The sequence below is a fragment of the Seriola aureovittata genome, chromosome 13 (genome assembly GCF_021018895.1).
Source record: "Seriola aureovittata isolate HTS-2021-v1 ecotype China chromosome 13, ASM2101889v1, whole genome shotgun sequence".
NCBI lineage: Eukaryota > Metazoa > Chordata > Actinopteri > Carangiformes > Carangidae > Seriola > Seriola aureovittata.
In genome coordinates, this window is record NC_079376.1 from 1655001 (window position 1) to 1675893 (window position 20893).

The window sequence follows — 20893 nt, forward strand, 5'->3', positions numbered from 1 at the left end:
AATAATCAGCTAATTAATTTATGATAAAAACATTTGATGGCTGCAGCCCTCACTGCTACTAATGTTGACAACAGAGAAGATTTTCCCTCAGTCTCTCCTGGTAGACATGACGTGTTGGCCTCAGTCGTTCACAAGAAAAATGAGAGACTCCGCCCACTTTCATACCTCCACACAGCTGACCAATCACAGTGTGAGGTGGCTGTGAAGGTTTCAGATGCTGTTAGACACTCTGTCGTCAGTATAATGGTGCTGAAGAGTCCTGCAGCTTGAGCTAAATGCTAACAGCAGCATGCTAACATGCTCACAGTTACAATGCTAACAGCAGCATGCTAACATGCTGATGTTCGCAGGTACAATCTTAGTGTGTTAGATGGTGATATTATATAATGGGAGCGTCATTACAGGTTTCGGATCATAAACAAAAGTAAACACACGGCCTTATGGGAACTCACCCCCCCACGAGGTCACCACAAGGTCACCACGAGGTCACCACGACATTTTCACATTAAGAACATTAAGAGAATGTCGCACCTCTGACTAATATGGTGGTGGATTTCTTGGCGGGGTTTCCCACGTTGTTGGACGCCACACAGCTGTAGGCGCCGCCGTCATCAACAGTCACGCCGGGGATGGTCAGGGTGCCGCCGTTGACGACGCACCTCTTCGGGAGCTCCTCCCCTCCCGGCTTCACCCAGATCAGGGTGGGGGGAGGGTCTCCGCCCGACGCCACACACACCAGAGTGATCGTCTCCCCCGGGTTCACCACCAGGGGGTCGTCCAGGAGGAGTTTGATGGAGGGAGGAGCTGAGGGGAGGAGCAGGAGAAAACGTTAAACTTAGTTTTACTTTATTAATAATCATTATTCAACTTCTCACTTTTATTGATCTGTTTTTCTTTCTTCACAACTCAACTTCACTTCTGTTCTTTCCTGGTTTATGATTTATAATTCATATTCTATTTTTTGTTAAATTAACATTCAGGCTTTTTATTTTTACGTTGTTTTTTAAACCAAAGTTAATTCAGTTTTGTGTCAAAAAGATAAAAAATGCAAAACAAATGCAGATTCAAGATTCAAGTGATAAATTTTGACCAAAGTTATTATTATTAATTAAAACAAAAAATAAACTTTAAAATCAAAACAAAAAAATCACTGAAACTGTTTTGTGTCTTTACAAAACTACAATAGAACAAAATTATAAAGGAAAATGTCTTTAGTTTTGGTTCTTTCAGACACACAGACACGTGTTGTTGTCGTTTGTTCATCTGTTTCTCAGTGAAAACATTTTTAAAATGAATCTTTTTGAATCTGGCCCTGACAAGTATTCATACTTATATTATATATTATATATACTCATATTCAAAAACACAAAACAAAAACTGAAACTAATAAAAACTAAAATAAAACTAAACATTTTAAAAAAGTGAAAACTAAAAGTGCAAACCTGCTTAAAAAACTAATTATAATAAAGTGAAATTAAAAACAAAATGTCAAAACAAAATGAAAATAAAAACCAAAAAATCTATAAAACTATTATAACCTTGATTTTAACACATACACCTGAGTACTGCACATTAAGCACATATATGAACAACACAACACTGTATTACGGAACTAAAACACACTGGAACTATTCTCCACGATGCAGTGGATGGTTTATCTTTTTTGTCTCCTCAAGTTATGTAAAGTTAGAAACATAACAAGAAAACAGCTTTAGGGCAAAGATGAATCGATTCATGTATTATAAAATACAACGACACAACAGGAGAGTCCAAGCTGCCATATTTAAATACCTTGTTTTATCTGAGCAACTTTCCAAAACCTGAAGATGATCAGTTTATTCTGCTATAAAACAGAGATTATGTATTTATTTATTTAACGATTAATCATATTTTAATGCACACTGCTGTGGGATATATATAATATGGAGTTTTTGTGTTATTATGTGACTCTAACTTTTATATTTATGATTCTTATTTAAATTTTTCACATGTTTTCCAGGACGTTTTCAGCATCATGTTGGTCAGTTCATGTTCAGGTGGATCATGGGAGTTTTCTATGGCTAATATATACATTTTTCACATTTTAAAAGGTTTTAAACATCCCATCATTTGTGAATAATTGATCATGATCAACCTTCCTGCTGCAGAAACAGAGAATAAAAGCTTCCTGTTGTGAAATAAAAAGCTGCAGAGCGACTCGCTGCCTCCACCGGCTGCAGAAAAGCAGCTAAATGCAGAAATAATAATGAGGGAGATAAAAATAGCTGAGTCGACCTCTGTTAAGCTGACATCATGTAAATCCCATCAGCCCCTGGGGCAGGGCAGCAGATCTACTGTACAGGTCAGAGAGCTGCAGTCTGAGCTCAGAGAGGAAAATGATTTATTTATGATTTACATTCATCCAACTGTACAAGGTAGAGAGAGATTAAACTGAACTAATACAGAGAGGAAAATTGCATTTATGCAGTATTTTATATCAAGTATGGAAGACTAAGTCAAAATTGTTCGACAGTTATAATAATGAAGCAAGTCAAAATTGTATTTTTATGTCATAAACATAAGATCGATCAACTGCTTTTCTTTTATGTCATAATTTAGATTTAACATGCATCATTTTTGTTTTTGTAAAAAAACGAAACTTACACAGATATAAATGAAGTAGTAACGAAGACACAAGTGTAGATAATGAAAAAACTACAATTTTAAACTAATTTAACTAATGAAAAACTAATTTAAGGAAATGTCCATATGAAAATGGTGTTTTAAATTTGTATTTGACTTGAATCAGTGAGTGTTGCATAAATTAAAAAATTGGATTCAGTGATTCAGTGTTTATGATTTTCAAATAGTTTCACCTGCTGATTTGTTGCTTCTATCTTTGTTTTTATACTTTTAATTGTTGTTGTGTGTAAAGCATTTCGTAGCATTGATTTTGAAATATGCTACTTAAATAAAACTTTATTTTATTATTATTATTTTGCTCAGTTTCCATTTTTCATTTGCGAATTCAGTCTTTCATCAAAAGAGAGTATGTGTTCATCCTGAACCTGTAAACACACCAACACTGTGGGGACTCGCCTCACTGAGGGGAAGTACTGGAGAAGTGCAGTAGAAGTACAGGAGAAGTACAGGAGAAGTACAGTAGAAGTACAGTAGAAGTACAGGAGAAGTACAGTAGAAGTACAGGAGAAGTACAGTAGAAGTACAGGAGAAGTACAGTAGAAGTACAGGAGAAGTACAGTAGAAGTACAGGAGAAGTACAGGAGAAGTACAGTAGAAGTACAGGAGAAGTACAGTAGAAGTACAGGAGAAGTACAGTAGAAGTACAGGAGAAGTACTGGAGAAGTACAGTAGAAGTACAGGAGAAGTACAGTAGAAGTACAGGAGAAGTACAGTAGAAGTACAGTAGAAGTACAGGAGAAGTACAGTAGAAGTACAGGAGAAGTACAGTAGAAGTACAGTAGAAGTACAGGAGAAGTACAGTAGAAGTACTGGAGAAGTACAGTAGAAGTACAGGAGAAGTACAGTAGAAGTACAGGAGAAGTACAGGAGAAGTACAGTAGAAGTACAGTAGAAGTACAGGAGAAGTACAGGAGAAGTACTGGAGAAGTACAGTAGAAGTACAGGAGAAGTACAGGAGAAGTACAGGAGAAGTACAGTAGAAGTACAGTAGAAGTACAGGAGAAGTACAGTAGAAGTACAGGAGAAGTACAGTAGAAGTACAGGAGAAGTACAGTAGAAGTACAGTAGAAGTACAGGAGAAGTACAGGAGAAGTACAGGAGAAGTACAGTAGAAGTACAGGAGAAGTACAGGAGAAGTACAGTAGAAGTACAGGAGAAGTACAGGAGAAGTACAGTAGAAGTACAGTAGAAGTACAGGAGAAGTACAGTAGAAGTACAGGAGAAGTACAGTAGAAGTACAGTAGAAGTACAGGAGAAGTACAGTAGAAGTACAGGAGAAGTACAGTAGAAGTACAGGAGAAGTACAGGAGAAGTACAGTAGAAGTACAGGAGAAGTACAGGAGAAGTACAGTAGAAGTACAGGAGAAGTACAGGAGAAGTACAGGAGAAGTACAGTAGAAGTACAGGAGAAGTACAGGAGAAGTACAGTAGAAGTACAGGAGAAGTACAGGAGAAGTACAGTAGAAGTACAGGAGAAGTACAGTAGAAGTACAGTAGAAGTACAGTAGAAGTACAGGAGAAGTACAGTAGAAGTGCAGGAGAAGTACAGGAGAAGTACAGGAGAAGTACAGTAGAAGTGCAGGAGAAGTGCAGTAGAAGTACAGGAGAAGTGCAGTAGAAGTACAGGAGAAGTGCAGTAGAAGTACAGGAGAAGTACAGTAGAAGTACAGGAGAAGTGCAGCAGTACAGTAGAAGTACAGTAGAAGTACAGGAGAAGTGCAGTAGAAGTACAGGAGAAGTACAGTAGAAGTACAGGAGAAGTGCAGTAGAAGTACAGTAGAAGTACAGTAGAAGTACAGTAGAAGTACAGGAGATGTGCAGTAGAAGTACAGGAGAAGTGCAGTAGAAGTACAGTAGAAGTACAGTAGAAGTACAGGAGAAGTGCAGTAGAAGTACAGGAGAAGTGCAGTAGAAGTACAGGAGAAGTGCAGTAGAAGTACAGGAGAAGTACAGTAGAAGTACAGGAGAAGTGCAGCAGTACAGTAGAAGTACAGTAGAAGTACAGGAGAAGTGCAGTAGAAGTACAGGAGAAGTACAGTAGAAGTACAGGAGAAGTGCAGTAGAAGTACAGTAGAAGTACAGTAGAAGTACAGGAGAAGTGCAGTAGAAGTGCAGTAGAAGTACAGTAGAAGTACAGTAGAAGTACAGTAGAAGTGCAGTAGAAGTGCAGTAGAAGTACAGGAGAAGTACAGGAGAAGTACAGGAGAAGTGCAGTAGAAGTACAGGAGAAGTACAGTAGAAGTACAGGAGAAGTGCAGTAGAAGTACAGTAGAAGTACAGTAGAAGTACAGGAGAAGTGCAGTAGAAGTACAGTAGAAGTACAGTAGAAGTACAGGAGAAGTGCAGTAGAAGTACAGGAGAAGTGCAGTAGAAGTACAGTAGAAGTACAGTAGAAGTACAGGAGAAGTGCAGTAGAAGTACAGTAGAAGTACAGTAGAAGTACAGGAGAAGTACAGTAGAAGTACAGTAGAAGTACAGGAGAAGTGCAGTAGAAGTGCAGTAGAAGTACAGTAGAAGTACAGTAGAAGTACAGGAGAAGTGCAGTAGAAGTACAGTAGAAGTACAGTAGAAGTGCAGTAGAAGTACAGTAGAAGTACAGGAGAAGTACAGTAGAAGTACAGTAGAAGTGCAGTAGAAGTACAGGAGAAGTACAGTAGAAGTACAGCAGTACAGGTGTGAGGGTGGGTGTGTAGTACCTGTCCTGTTGCTCAGACTGAAGTGGGCGCTCTTGTCTCCGATGCCGCAGACGTTCCTGACGGAGGAGATGCAGGTGTAGTCGGCGTAATCCTGAGGACGGAGATTTTTCAGCTTCAAGATCTTCGTCTCGCCCTGAAACACAAACAAGCTGCTTGTTCTGTATCTAAAAAGATCCTGATTTATTCATTCATATTTTCAAGTTTCAAGAGTTTTTAAAAAAAAATAGGATAAATAAAAAAAATCATAAATAGAATAACAGAATACAAATTGAAATAAAATAAAAAAAGTATTTCAATAGAATTTCAATAAAATCAACAATAATAGTAAATGTTGTAGAAATTGTACAAACTTTAGAGATGAATCAAAACTCCACTGAGTCTTTGATGCTTTTTTTTATCCAAAAAAACTGGAGTAAATGAACAGAAATAAGTCTTTGATTTCAGCTGATCAATCACACTCCTCCTCTTCTCCCTCAGTTCTCCACCTCTCCTTCTTCCTCCCCCTTTTCCTCCCCCTCCTCCTCTTCCCTCCTCCTCACTGCCAAATCTCTCTTATCTCCTCTGGCAGCCTCGGCGCCGCCTCCCGCCTTACGGACAGATGAGATGAGATTAGATGACATTTAAATGGGATGTTTGTGCAAAGATGGCGGCCAATTTTTTTTTTTGGCTGTGGAGGAGCAGGAGGAAGAGGAGGAGATAACTTCCTCATTAGGGCCCACGAGGAGGGATGAAGGGGCAAAGGGGGGGAGGGGTTAACGAGTTCACGAGCTTGACGCTGAAGGCATTACTGTTGACAGCATTCAAATCTGGCGTGAATGTTATCTCTGCTGCGGTATTGCACGGCCCGCTAACTGGCCGCCTGATTGGCCGGCTTGCCTTTGCTCCAAATTAAATCTAAACCACTGCCAAAAGAAAAAAAAGACAAATGTGGAACCTCCATCTGCAGAGGTTTTAATCCACAGGAGGAAGAGGGAAGAGGAGGAAGAGGAGGAGGAGGAGGAGGAGGTTGGAACTACAGGACGACTGAGAGGTCGAGGATCGACAATGACAAACACAGGCTCCTTCCTGTGTCTGGTTCATTAACACAACAAACAGATCACAGCTCGACAGCAGCTCTGGAGGTTGTGTCGACACATAATCGTCCCCACGTCCCCCGTTCATGTTGAAAGATATGAGATGTTTATCACCCTGGGACATAGTTTCATGAGACTCCTGAGGACACTAACCTGTTATATTTTGGGAGCGACGTGTATCTGGTTAAATTCTACTGGTTGCCTGAAAAAAGCAATTACGTCTTAAACAATACCCACGGAAGCCCTGAAAGGTTTGGTTCTTGTGCCAGGATTTCTTCATCTGTGTAAACAACCCCCGAGAGCCAAGTGAATTTTATTATTATTATTATTATTATTTGTTTTTGGGAAGAAGAAAAAAAAATCAGATGGCTAGAAATGCTTCTGAGATAGTACTTTAGTCTTTTTCCCCCCAAGTAAATATTATTTTATCAGTTTGTTCCTTTGTTTTTTCTCTGGGTTTGTTTATACAGATGAAAAAAATAAATAAATAAATTAGTAAATTCGTCAAAAAAAATTTAATTAGATTGCTAGAAAGTTTTTTATGGCCTCTCAGGGCTTCCATACTAATGTTTAAGACTTAATTACTTTTTCACAGGCCACCAGTGGAACGTAAAGGTCTGTAATACATGGGACATCAATGTGATGGAGGAACCTTCAGTTCAGACACTGACGACGCTGTTATTTCTGGATCTGGATGAAATTACATTTTGATTATTTTCCTTTTATTTACTAAAATATTGATGATATTGATTGATTGGTTGGAGGGTTGACTGGCCGGCCCCCACTGCTGAAAATAAAACTTCAAGAGGAAACACTGATAGGATATTCATATTTTAGTCTGTGTAAACCTGTCGAGGTTCTGGCGTCTGTGTGAAGCTGAAACTGGACAAAAATCAAACTCTTAACTATTTTTGGACAAAGCTGATGGACGAGCGCCTGAAGCCTCGAGAGGAATCACAGAGTGAGAACGAGACTAAAGAGAGTTTTAACAGCGAGTCCTGAGAGAGAGCGACGTCACCGTCTCACCACACACACCTTTTACAATCTATAAAAATCTGAAATAAACAAAACAGCAACATTTTCATTTGTAGACTTTCTGTCTACGGGCAAATAAAGTGGAACCTGAGTCACTGAGGAAATACACAAAAACTGTGATGACAAAGTGATTAAATGGGAAATGACTTAAAGAGGACAAACATGTTTCTGAAATTAATATCTATTAAATCACTCCTACAACTTTGTACCTAAAAAAGCCTTTTATTGGAGCTGGGCTGACGCTTATTTTTCAGTTTACATTTTATGTAAATGATTTATTTATTTGACTATTTTTATCTTATTTTTTGTATATGGATCTTTTTAAATCTATTTTCCAATCTCACAACATGAAAGGAAAAAACATCTTTCCTACAATAGAATATAATAATTACAATTAAAATAATTTAAACTTATTCAATTTAATTGCATGGTACTGTATTGATTTTATTGTATTTTATTTTATTTTTATATTTATTTTTTTGTGTTTTTGCAGATGAGAAGATAAAAAAAAACGGAGCAGATTTAATGACGTTTCTTCACCTGTGTAAAAAACGGTTCGTAGATCTCCACCCCGGAGTCGGCGCCCTGCGTCAGCACCTCCCTGCCTCTCCTCCAGGTGTAGTGAACAGGTGGGTTGGAGTTGGCGACACAGCGAAGAAACACCGTCCTCTCAAAGTAGAACTGCTCCTTCGCCTCTCCGACGCTCTGATGCACCGTTATCACCGGGTCGTCCAGGTCTGAGGAGGAAAGTCTTTAAATATTAATAACAGACAACAGACCAAACTTCACAATATATATACGTTATATATATAGAACAGATCGGACTTCAGGATGTGGGTGTGTCTCTCTGTATCGTCTGGCTGTATGACAGACAGAGGCTCGTATCTCCAGACCTGGACACATGATCCAAACCTGTCTGAGCAGAACCGCAGGCCGGACAGAAGAGGAGAATGTTCTTTATGTTATTTAGAAGAACAAACTCTTTAAACGTTTCCCAGGTTTGAGGAACCAAGTTCATTTATTATTTGCTGGACTGTTTCACAGGTGACAGGTCAAAGGTCAGACCTGGCTCCAGGATGAGAACACGTTTGGTTTTACTTTCATCTCATCCACCATGTCAGTACATTATTTACACAACCTAAAGAAGGTTCTATGGATCCTTTAAGAGGTTCTAGTGGTTACAGAGGAGGTTCTGGATCATTTGGGATGGTTTAGTGGTCGATACAAAGGTTCTAGAGGTTCTTTAGGTTGTTGTAGGGGTTGTTTAGAAGGTTTAAGTGTTCACTGAAGAGGTTCTACAGATGGTCATTAAGAAGGTTCTGGTGGTTACTGAGGAGGTTCTGGATCATTCAGGATGTTTTAGAGGTCAGTGAGGAGGTTCTAGAGGTTCCCTGAGTTTGTCAGAGTCTTTTGGAGATTCTAAAGGTCATTGAGAGAACATAGTTTTCTCTTGACAAGGTTCTAGAGTTCTTCTAGAAGGTTCGGATGTAGAGGTTGCAGTACCCACTGATGAGGTTCTACTGGTTCGCTAGGAGTATCTAAGGTTCTTTCTGATGTTTTAGTGGTCCTTGAAGAGGTCCTAATAGTCCTCCAGGGGGGTTCTAGTGGGCCTTTGTGGATTTCAGGGCCCGTCTGGGTGGTTAAACACCAAAAGAGGAACGTTCTGTAGTAGAACCATGTTTATCTCTCCAGTGGAGTTCAGTACACTTGAGGAATTTATGACAAGGAGACGAGATGTTCTGGAGGCTCGTGGTAGAACATCACACTACTGACACACTTTGGGTTCCATCTGTCTGAGGGGAACCACGGTTCTAACAGAATCAGACCCAACATCACTGTCACCTGCAGCTCAGATGGAAACAGTCACAGAAACAAAGACGGAGGACGTTCCTCTGAATTTACTGTTGTTCATCTGTTCCAAACAGTGGGGCAGTTTTCCTGTGTTGGGGGTAATTACTGCAGAGCCAGAGGCTTTTTAATTGGCTGGAAGCACAGCGAGCTCCCCGATCAGCTGACAGCAGCCGGCCAATCGGAATCCACTGCGTTAATGAGTCCAGTTTTCAAGCCACCACCGGCAGAGAGGCTAATCGACGCTAATCCGCTTCACACAGAGCAACGCCAAAGTCCGACCTGCACCCTGAACACATCAGTAGCTGCAATTACACAGAGGCCGACCCCACCTGCTGTTACCTCCCATAATGCACTGGGAGTGATGCTGTATCAGCTGCAGGTCAGGGTGGTGTTCAGGGACTGCGGTAATGATTTATCCTGTTTCCTCCTGCAGCTTCGCAGAAGAAATCTTGTGTAAAAGCCTGTGTGCCCTGAAGGAAGCAGTCAGCCGTGATGCGTTCAGGTACCACTTCAATCCCTGTAATCCCAATAAGAAACATCCTCTAGCATGTTATGGCTTTCATACAACAACACTCTCAGTTTGCAGCGATTCTCTCCTCTTGTTCGTCTTTGGAGGAAACTTTTCAGGCAAAGTACATGAAGGGGAACGCTGCATAAAAACACCCGAGGACGCCTCTCTACTGGCTTTACTGGGATTTTTAACGTCCCAGTTGTAGCTGTAAACATGAACAGAAGCTGACGTCTCCTCAGAGAGAAACATCCCTTCTCATGTTTGCTGTGACAGATCTTCAGCCAGCAGCGCTCCGGGGGAGAAACACCGCCGCCGCAGGAAAACAGCTCCGCGCTTCGTTTCCACACATGTAGGTCGACAACAATCAGCAACGAGTCGCACAAATAACAACACAAAGCGTTTGTCACACGTGAGGAGGAGACATGTAGGTCAGCGGGAGGTTTTAATACCATCAGCTGACTGAAAACAGCAGCAGGAAGTCAGTGACTGCTCTTTAATCCAACAGACCTGAGGCCTCAGTCATCAACCATCTCACGATCTAAAAACCAGTTAATGAAACAGTCATTATGCTAAGCTAAGCTAACCAGCTGCTGGCTGTAGCTTCATATTTACTGTGCACACATGAGACTCTCAGCAGGAGGAAGAGGATTAACCTGAATGAAGTAAACACACAGAGGAAGTCTGCAGCTTGTTTTGATTTGTTCCTGCCAGAAAAAGTTTTTCTGCCAAAAAGAACCAGGACGCCGCGCGGCTGCTCGGTCCTGCAGGGACGCCATGTGCTCTCATTTACATCCTGCAAAGCCTCAATCACAGAGATGATTCAGTTTGGTCCAAGACAATCGTTTATCAGCTGATCGTCATCGAGTGTTTCTAATCACGCCGTCTCCTGCAGCTCCAGACAGGTCAAGGTCAAAGTTCACAGAGATGTGTCAGACTCATCTGTTGTGTTGGTCCGTACAGACAGGTCTGATGTCGGACAGACAAGACATTAGACACCTTACCCCAGACTAACTCAGGTCCATTGTTACTATGGTAACAATCAATGACACCTGCATCCAACAAAAACCAGGAAACATGGCTCATGATTTGTGACAAAGAGAATCACTCGGTTGGCAGATAGCCCCGCCCCCCCTGAGTCCGGCTCTTAACCTTTAGAGGTCGAATGGCATTTTCCCGCTTTCTACATTATTTCTGAAGTTCACCTTTTAAAGGCATCTTGCATATAAAGTAATACCCAAGTGTTTTACGTCACAGTTCTCAGAACAATCTCAGCTCTCTGTCATGAGGCGCCTTTTTGTCGTAGAGCAAACAGATCATTTGGCCCAAATGCTGAAAAGTTGAAACCTGGATTTGGAAATTCTTCAAATCTCTTGAAAACAAACCTTCACTGATTGTTTTGTTGCTTGAAATGGATTTACCAAAGTCTGTAGGTTCATAAAAATAGTGCAACATGTGAGTAAAATAGTAGGTAAATGCCTAAAATGAAATGAATAATTGTCGTCTTGTCACTCAACCAAATTTTAGAGGCGATGGGTTATGTTCGATCTCGCAAGAATATACGAGGGAAAGTGGAGAGTCGACAGATTCTAACAACATTCAAAACATATTTCCACGCTGCATTATCACAAAGATATTAATAGAAACGTCCATCGACCTCAAAAGGAAGTTTTTCTCTCCCCGGTCACTAAGTTTTGCTCCTGGTGGAAACTGGCTCTTTAAGACGTTACGAGTCTTTGTGGCGTTTCCTGCGTCACCGACACCCGTGTTTTTTAACATCGTCATATTTGTGTTTTGAGATTGTGTGAATGTGTAAATGAAAGATTGTTACACACACTGAGGTCTGAGCATAAAACAGAGAGTGTGTTCTCACAGTAGACGTCGACTCGTATGGAGCGGATGGCCGGAGACCCCAGGCCGTTCTCAGCCTTGCAGTAGTAGCGCCCCCCCTGGTGGCGGCTGATGCTTTTTATCCTCAGAGTCTCGTTGTGCAGAGAGGAGTCGCCCTGACGGTCCGAGGCTCCGCCCGCCGTCTTAGTCCAACGAATCTGGGGAGGAGGTGGGGGGGGGGGGGGACATCGTAAACATTATATAGATTTCTGTCTGAGTCTGATACACATGTTATATGTTACACAAGTTAAACATGATGACAGATGTTGTTCACTCACCACAGCTGTACGTGGTTATATTAGTAACCACTGGACTGGTCTGAGCGTGAGAGGAAATTCCTCCAGATGTTACAGACAGTTACAGATGTTACAGATGTTACAGACAGACAGTTACAGATGTTACAGACAGTGACAGATTTTACAGACAGTTACAGATGTTACAGAAAGTTACAGATGTTACAGATGTAACAGACAGACAGTGACAGATGTTACAGACAGTTACAGATGTTACAGACAGTGACAGATGTTACAGACAGTTACAGATGTAACAGACAGACAGTGACAGATGTTACAGACAGTTACAGATGTAACAGACAGACAGTTACAGATGTTACTGACAGACAGTGACAGATGTTACAGACAGTAACAGATGTAACAGACAGACAGTGACAGATGTTACTGACAGACAGTGACAGATGTTATAGACAGACAGTTACAGATGTTGTTACAGAGTTAAACCCATTTTAAACCTTAGACCTGCACTGACTGATGGTGTAACTCGTGAACACACACTGACGCGTCAACACGCTGACAAACAGCTGTTTATCTCCACATCCAGCTGTTACAGATGAATGTCATGACTCTGCTGCTGTGGAGGACAGAGGCTCTTCACAGATGTTTCTGTAAGAACATCTGGATGAGAGAGAACCACAGCAGTAAAGCTGTGACCTAACCCATGAGACCAAAGCAGCTTCTCCTGGTGGCTGATGGGAATGTGAGTTTTTCTCTGCTGTTGGAGCAGGTGGTGCCTGGCTCAGAGGCACTGTGGCAGAAATAATGAGTGTAACTAAGTGGAGTCTTTAGATGGAAACTGAACTGATGCCAGACTGTAGTAGCAGATTAACTGTGTGTGTGTGTGTGTGTGTGTGTGTGTGTGTGTGTGTGTGTGTGTGTGTGTGTGTGTGTGTGTGTGTGTGTGTGTGTGTGTTCCGCCTCTCAGACAGATTTGTCCTCATTCAGCATCTGTTGGTCAGTTTTCCATCCGTCCCTTCCAGCTGCTCCGTCCATTCCTCTCCTCCACCACCATCTTCATCATCATTATCTTCATCATCATTATCTTCATCATCATCATCTTCATCATCATTATCTTCATCATCGTCGTCATCATCATCTTCGTCATCATCATCTTCGTCATCATCATCACCTGACCTCTGTCATCAGAGTCGTCTTCTCGTCTTCTGCCCGCCCCCCTGCTCACTGGGCATGTGTAAACAGGAAGCAGATTTTAACCCCCTTTTTGTTATTGTTGTAACCATGGCAACAAGTAATCTCAAGGAGGTAGCCTACTTGTTTGAACCAAAAAATCTTTTCTTGGACCTAACCAGAACATGACCGTTCCATAAGCTTAACTGCATTACTGTAACCATGGCAACGAAGGTCCGGTACGCCGCTGTCAGTACACTCTGCGTGTTTATTACTGTAACCATGACAACCAAGGTCCAATATGCCTGCTGCCAAAAGGAGAGGATCCTACGAGTCGTATCAGGTTCAGGTCGGACTCAATGAAAGGATGTCCAGCTCACATGGACTGAGAAGACGCCGTGGACTCACAGAGACCAGGACCAGAGACCAGGACCAGACACCAGGACCAGAGACCAGACACCAGGACCAGGAAATAGAGACCAGGACCAGAGACCAGAGACCAGACACCAGGACCAGACACCAGGACCAGAGATCAGGACCAAACACCAGGACCACAGACCAGGACCACAGACCAGGACCACAGACCAGGACCAGAGACCAGGACCAGAGACCAGAGACCAGGACCAAACACCAGGACCACAGACCAGGACCAGAGACCAGGACCAGACACCAGGAGCAGACACCAGGACCAGAGACCAGGACCAGAGACCAGGACCAGAGACCAGAGACCAGAGACCAGGACCAGAGACCAGGACCAGACACCAGGACCAGAGACCAGGACCAGAGATCAGGACCAAACACCAGGACCAGAGACCAGGACCAGACACCAGGACCAGAGACCAGGACCAGAGACCAGGACCAGAGACCAGACACCAGGACCAGACACCAGGACCAGACACCAGGACCAGACACCAGGACCAGAGACCAGACACCAGGAAATAGAGACCAAGACCAGACACCAGGAACAGACACCAGGACCAGGACCAGAGACCAGGACCAGACACCAGGACCAGAGACCAGACACCAGGACCAGACACCAGGACCAGAGACCAGACACCAGGAACAGACACCAGGACCAGGACCAGAGACCAGGACCAGACTCCGGCACTAGACACCAGCAGAGACACAAGGACTAGACCAGGACAGAAGAAAACCGGGCTCTGTCCACAGATCGTGATAATTCCCATGGGTTTGCGTTAACGTGATGATGTCATCTTGGCATTACATCTTCACTAATAATCAATAATCAGCTGTGAGACCAAGTGAGACTCTCCACACCTCTCTTTACCCCCCCCCCCTCTCTCTCTGCTGTCAGTCTGTTCAAGCTATAAATAGAGCAGCTACTGGCACGCAGTCTGAACATACACACACACACACACTCTCACACACACACACACACACACACACACACACACTCACACACACACTGTAAAACACACTTGTTTTTTTTCCTCTCTGCGTCACTGCAGAGCTCAGCTTCCTCTGCATGTTTCTTTCATCCCTTCTTCTTCTTCTTCTTCTTCTTCTTCACCTTAAACATTAAATCATCAGACTGAAATCATGATTTCATGATGATTTGTATTTTACAGTTGTACAGTCACTGTAGTCGACCAGTTAACACGAGGCTGCAACTAACGATCATTCTCATTATTGATTAATCTGCCTATTAATTTCTCCATTAATCAATCAGTGTGTGTGTGTGTGTGTGTGTGTGTCTGTAGTTAATTGACAGTAAATGAAGATGCAGTCTGAAGCAGCAGAGGTTTTAATGAGCTTTTATTGTGACATCACAGCTGGGAGAGAAACAACACGAAGCCCCCGACGCTTTAAATCCTTTAACAAGCAACTATCTGGATTAAAGATTGAGCTTGTTGCATTTTGTCCCACTTTATACCAACACAGTGAAGAACAGGCTGTTTACTGTCACGGAGTGTCTGAAGGACACACACACACACACACACACACACACACACACACACACACACACACACACTTCATCAGGTTGAGCCATCACCCATCAAATCCTTTACAATATTTACAACATGACGGCAGTGAGGCACAATCACAGCTGAGACAAAGACCTGGACGTGATGATGTAACTGTGACATCAGCAGGATCTACAGGAGAACCTCCGCTGCTCTAAACCACAGATAAAGATGGACGTCGCCTTTGTGACGTCACCCACAGGTTTCTGAAGCTCAGAGTGAGCTGCTTCACCGTCGCTCTCTTGGCAGTGCCCGACTCCGCCCCCTAACTCCCAGCTAATCCAAATATGGGCAAAGAGGAGGGAGATGTGTGGAGCTGAGAGTCAAGCATTCGCTCACCCACCTGTCACTCAAAGAGGCCACACCCTCAATTATCCACAACTTTAAGCCTTAATAAAATGTAAACAGCAAAATATTACTAATGATAAATGATCAAAGAGTCCAGGAGAGTCCACCTGGGGGAGTCGGGTTCCTCTGATCCTGATCACACAAACCAGAGCCAGTGTGGACGGGACGAGGGACACAGGACGTCCAGGTGTTTGTGTTCAGGTTTAATTAACATTAAGGACGAGCTGCGTTCACAACACCTCCCACTCTCCCTCGTACGTCTGACTTCTCTTTCACCATCTTCATCTTCCTGCCTCTCTTCTTCCTCACTCAGAGTAAATCTCTCTCTCTGTCTCTCTCTTCATTCACAGACAGCAGCAGCGTCTCGTCCTCCAGGGTTTCCTCTTCTTCTTCATTTATGAAACACAAAGGCGTCGCAGCAGCTCGTCTCAGCAGGAGCTCTGGCACTTGCAGCACGCCGCTGGGGATGATGGGAGGGGAGGGGGGAGTTTATTACTGTGTGCTCTGCAGAGTCAATACGGGCGGTGTGTGTGTGTGTGTGTGTGTGTGTGTGTGTGTGTGTGTGTGTGTGTGTGTGTGTAAGAGAGGTTTTTTCTTTCATTCATTCATCCTGTGTTCTGTGATGAACTCAGGTCTCTGAACTGGTTTCTCTCTCACTGTAAACCAGTGAGTTAAGGACCAGTTCTCTATCAGCCCAGGTCCAGGTCCAGGTCCAGGTCCAGGTCCAGGTTCAAGTCCAGGTCCAGGTCCAGGTGTTTAGCCCTGATTCAGATTCAGGACTCTGTGAACCCACCGTCTCTGTGAAACCGCCACATCCTGAACATGATCGGACACCACTGAGTCCGAGATGCTCAGGAGAACGAATTAACTTTGATTCCTGTGAGAACAGACCCGTCGTGATGTCATCGTATGTGAAGAGGCGGTGAGGCTGTGTGGTCTCGACTCCGGTGGTGATGGGAAGAAGACAAGGCTGGAGACGCCACGAGTGAATCTTCACAGGAGCTGATGACACGGCGGCGGCAGACCCGGACTACGAGTCGCCTCAGGAACAGGAAACCTTCATTTCTCCGTCTTTCCAGCTTCTTCTTCTCTCCTCCATTTACGGTTTGTGAATGTGGGAAACAGCGTCCGGAATAAGTCTCGAGAATCCACAAAGTTTAAGATGTAGAAAAATTAAATTATTAGATTGTTTTAACCCTGAAACACCGAAGGTCCCGGTTCACAGATCATCTCAACGGACTGATCAGTTTGAGGAAGTGACAGTGACAGGAAGTGAAGATGTCTCACTCTGCTGGGAAATACAGAAACTGTCTGACTGTGCAGTTACAGAGTGGAGCCTCTTCCCTCACAGAAGATCTTTGGTTGAGTTCAAACAACACGTCAGTAGCAGGTGATCCGCTCTCTGACATCACAGCCACCTCACTGATTGGTCGGCTGTGTGGAGGTGGGGAAGTAGGCGGGGTTTTCATGTAAACAGCTAACTACACTGTGGATGCCCCCTCCCCCACCCTATCCCCATCATCATCATCATCATCATCATCATCATCATCAGGTGTGGTTACCTGTGGGCGGGGGTGTCCCGTCACCAGACACTGCAGCTCCAGGGTCTCTCCCTCTCTGATGGTGTAAACTCTCTCAGTGTAGCGCTCCTCCTCCACGTTACAGGCCTGACCTGAGTGCACGATCCGCACTGTAGGGGGCGCTGTGGGCGACAACACACACACACACACACACACACACACACACACACACACACACAGACAGGGATAACAGGTGAGAGTGTGTCGGACAGATAGGAAGAAGTTTCAACACACAGGAAACTCAAACCTGCAGCAGAAGCAGAAAGTGACACTTTATGACGATAGAAAAACACGATGAGGCAGAATCTCTTCCTCCACTCGGACCAGCTCCGGGTTCCGGGTTCCGGGTTCCAGGTTCCGGGTTCTGGGTTCCGGCCCCGTTTATCCAGAGTCCAATCAAATATTAAGCATTTATGTGAAATCATGATTTCTGTGTCTCGAGTTATTGTGATGTCACCGTGACCTTGACCTTTGACCTTTGTCCACCAAAATGTAATCAGTTCATCCTTGTGTTTGAATGTTTGAGGCGTTACCGAGACATCGTGTCCACGAGACGTCGACCTGAAAACAACATGGCCGCCGCTCTGACTGCCGCCCGTTAAAGGTTTGAGATTTCTTGTTTGACAGTGAGACGCACGACAACGATAAAGAGATGAAGGGACCTCGCTCAGTCTGACGGCCGATACGGGAGGGGTGGGGCCCTTCTACCTGTCTACCTGAGGCCCCGCCCACTGAACTCAGTGACTGTAACAGCATCGTCTCTTTAAAGACTGAAACTTTTCCCCTCTCATGATTTAAACTGTTTAAACTGATTCTCGTCTTTCCACAAAACAAACTTTAAACCTGCCGCTGCTCTGATCCTCCCACTCGCCGCCGCCGCGACACACAAGTGTTTCCTGACAGAGACTGTGTCTTTACCTGCAGCTGTCAGACTCAAACAGCTCTGTGAGTCTCTGCGAGCTGAGTGGGCTGTTACGGAGCCTGCAGGATCATCTCTACCTGTTGTCATGGGAACCACGCGGCAAGATGGCAGTGTGGCGTTTGAGTCCCTGAAAACTCCAGTAAAGAACAGCGTCTTCTTGGAGCTGGATCATGAGGACGTCAGCTGGTCCTGAACTATAGTGTGGTGGTATATACAGTGGCTTCTAAAGGGGCGGGGCCACGCCTCAGGTGCTACAGCAGGACCCTCCGAACCAAGGTCACATCAGGAACATCGTCAGGTGTAAAACCTGCTTTATCAAGTACGCTGATGGTGATCCGCTGCAGCGTCAACGATAACAACAACAACATATTTTAAATGAAAAAAATTCAAATTAAAACTAAAAAACATTAAAAAAAATTTAATTTAAATTTGAACAATTAAATTGCAAATTTCTAAAATTCAAAGCTGAGTGAAGGAGAACGGCCGATAAAACAACAACGACATCACGTCTCAAACACAACAGGAAGTGGATCCACATCAGTCACTTCAGTTTCACTGATTTTCATACCTGCAGGTCCAGGTGATGTGTGACGGTCCACCTGGACCTGCAGGTAATGACGGTCCACCTGGACCTGCAGCTCAGACCCGAGGACTCTGGAGAACAGTCTGAGGAGGCTCCGCTAATTAAAGCTGTGAGATCTTAAACGAGCTGCAGAGGGAAATTAATCCTGAACTGACAGGAGGAGCAGACTGGACCACTAACCCTGATCCAGATCCAGCTGCAGGTCTGCAGGTGTGAGAGAGGAGGAGGAGGAGGAGGAAGAGGAAGAGGAGGAGAAGAGAGAAGGAGGAGAGGAGAAGGGAGAGGAGGAGGAGAACAGAGGAGGAGGAAGAGGAGGAGGAGGAGGAGGAGGAAGAGAGAGGAGAGGAGGAGAAGAGAGGAGGAGGAAGAGGAAGAGGAGGAGGAAGAGGAGGAGGAGAAGAGAGGAAGAGGAGGAGGAGAAGAGAGGAGGAGAAGAGGAAGAGGAGGAGGAGGAGGAGGAGAGAGGAGGTGTGGATGATCTGGTTGTCCTACTTTTTCTCACTTTTTTTATTTTTAGATTCTGGATGGTTTTTTCTCTCTGTCCTCCGATGACTCTGCGAATGTTTCCTGCTGATGTCATCACACACACACACACACACACACACACACACACACACACACACACACACACACACACACACACACAGGAACGTTTCAGCAGAACCAGAACAAGAGCGGCTCAGAGGAACAGCAGAACTGTTCATCAAAGAAGAACCAACCAGACAGAACGAGTGTGAATAGAACTGAACCACCGGAGAGTTGAGATGTAACCATGGAAACACAGAGTAGAACCAGAACCACAAGAAACCAGAGAAGAGTTCATCTAGAACCATAAAGAAACACGCTCAAGTAGAACCAGAATAGATCCAGACCTATAAACCCTTTAAACCTGAACCCACTTTAGACCTGAACCCACTTCAGACCTGAACCCACTTTAAACCTGAACCCACTTTAGACCTGAACCCACTTCAGACCTGAACCCACTACAGATCTGAACCCACTACAGATCTGAACCCACTACAGACCTGAACCCACTACAGATCTGAACCCACTACAGACCTGAACCCACTTTAGACCTGAACCCACTACAGATCTGAACCCACTACAGATCTGAACCCACTACAGATCTGAACCCACTACAGACCTGAACCCACTACAGATCTGAACCCACTACAGACCTGAACCCACTTTAGACCTGAACCCACTTCAGACCTGAACCCACTACAGACCTGAACCCACTACAGATCTGAACCCACTACAGATCTGAACCCACTACAGATCTGAACCCACTACAGACCTGAACCCACTACAGATCTGAACCCACTACAGACCTGAACCCACTACAGACCTGAACCCACTACAGACCTGAACCCACTACAGATCTTGCTCAGGATTCACTTTGCTTCACTTTGATTTTCAACTTCTGGAAAATCAAATGAGACGTAGACACAGAGGGAGGAGGGTTTTCTGGGTGATGGTGATGATGATGATGACGATGATGATGATGATGATGATGATGATGATGATGATGATGATGATGGTGGTTGACTCCTGTTTGTCCTGGTCTGTTTCTCCGTACTTGAACAGTTCAACACAAACACATAATATAATATAATGAATATGTGACATGAAAGAGACGAGGTGTGACAGCTGGTTACAACTGGACTGATCTGAATAAAGGCAAAAATGCCCAAAAAACAAGAACTTCAAAAAAGCTCGGTGACTCACGGTCGCTCTTCAGGACACGTGACGTCTCTGAGCAGCTGGAAACTCTGACTGCTCACCTTTGTTTCTTTAATAACTTATGAAGCAGAGGTTTTTACCAGCAGCTGAATTATTCACAGAGGTTTCCTCCTCCACAACAAACAGACCAGGGGATTAAAACTGGTAGAAACACTGAATACAGCAGTTTACACGGACGTCTCCAGCAGCCGGAGCTCAGCTGTCGAACGTTTCCTCGCCTTGTTTCTCGGAGAACTTCAGGTCCAGACGTCCAGCGACTAAAATCATCTGCTTCAAATAACGAGCTGAAAACACCGAGCTGTAAAAAGTGTCTGTGGCTTAAATCTACATAAGAGTCAATGTTGAGCTTCTGTCAGACCAACACACTGACACATGATCATAGAGGAGATGATGTCATCAACAGGCGACCAATGAAACGTCACCATGATTCAAATCACAGATTTCTCTGGTTTGAGAATTGGAAACATTTGTGATGATGTACGAACTCAACAACATATAAAACGCAAGTCGAGATGTTTTTAGACGTTTTAATGTGGAAAAGTTACAGATTAAAACTTAAAAATCTGATTCCTTCAC

General features: G+C 43.9%; 1 protein-coding gene across 1 annotated transcript in view; it reads right to left on the reverse strand.

Annotated features, from left to right (window-relative positions):
- Positions 1-20893, reverse strand: part of mdga2a (MAM domain containing glycosylphosphatidylinositol anchor 2a) — a 74981-nt gene that overhangs the window by 38373 nt on the left and 15715 nt on the right. The window contains exons 2-6 of the mRNA XM_056393805.1: positions 17052-17191; positions 11719-11893; positions 8027-8223; positions 5379-5511; positions 532-804 (exon numbers count right to left, since the gene is read on the reverse strand). Coding sequence (XP_056249780.1) covers positions 532-804; positions 5379-5511; positions 8027-8223; positions 11719-11893; positions 17052-17191 — 918 coding nt within the window. The remainder of the gene's footprint in view (positions 1-531; positions 805-5378; positions 5512-8026; positions 8224-11718; positions 11894-17051; positions 17192-20893) is intronic.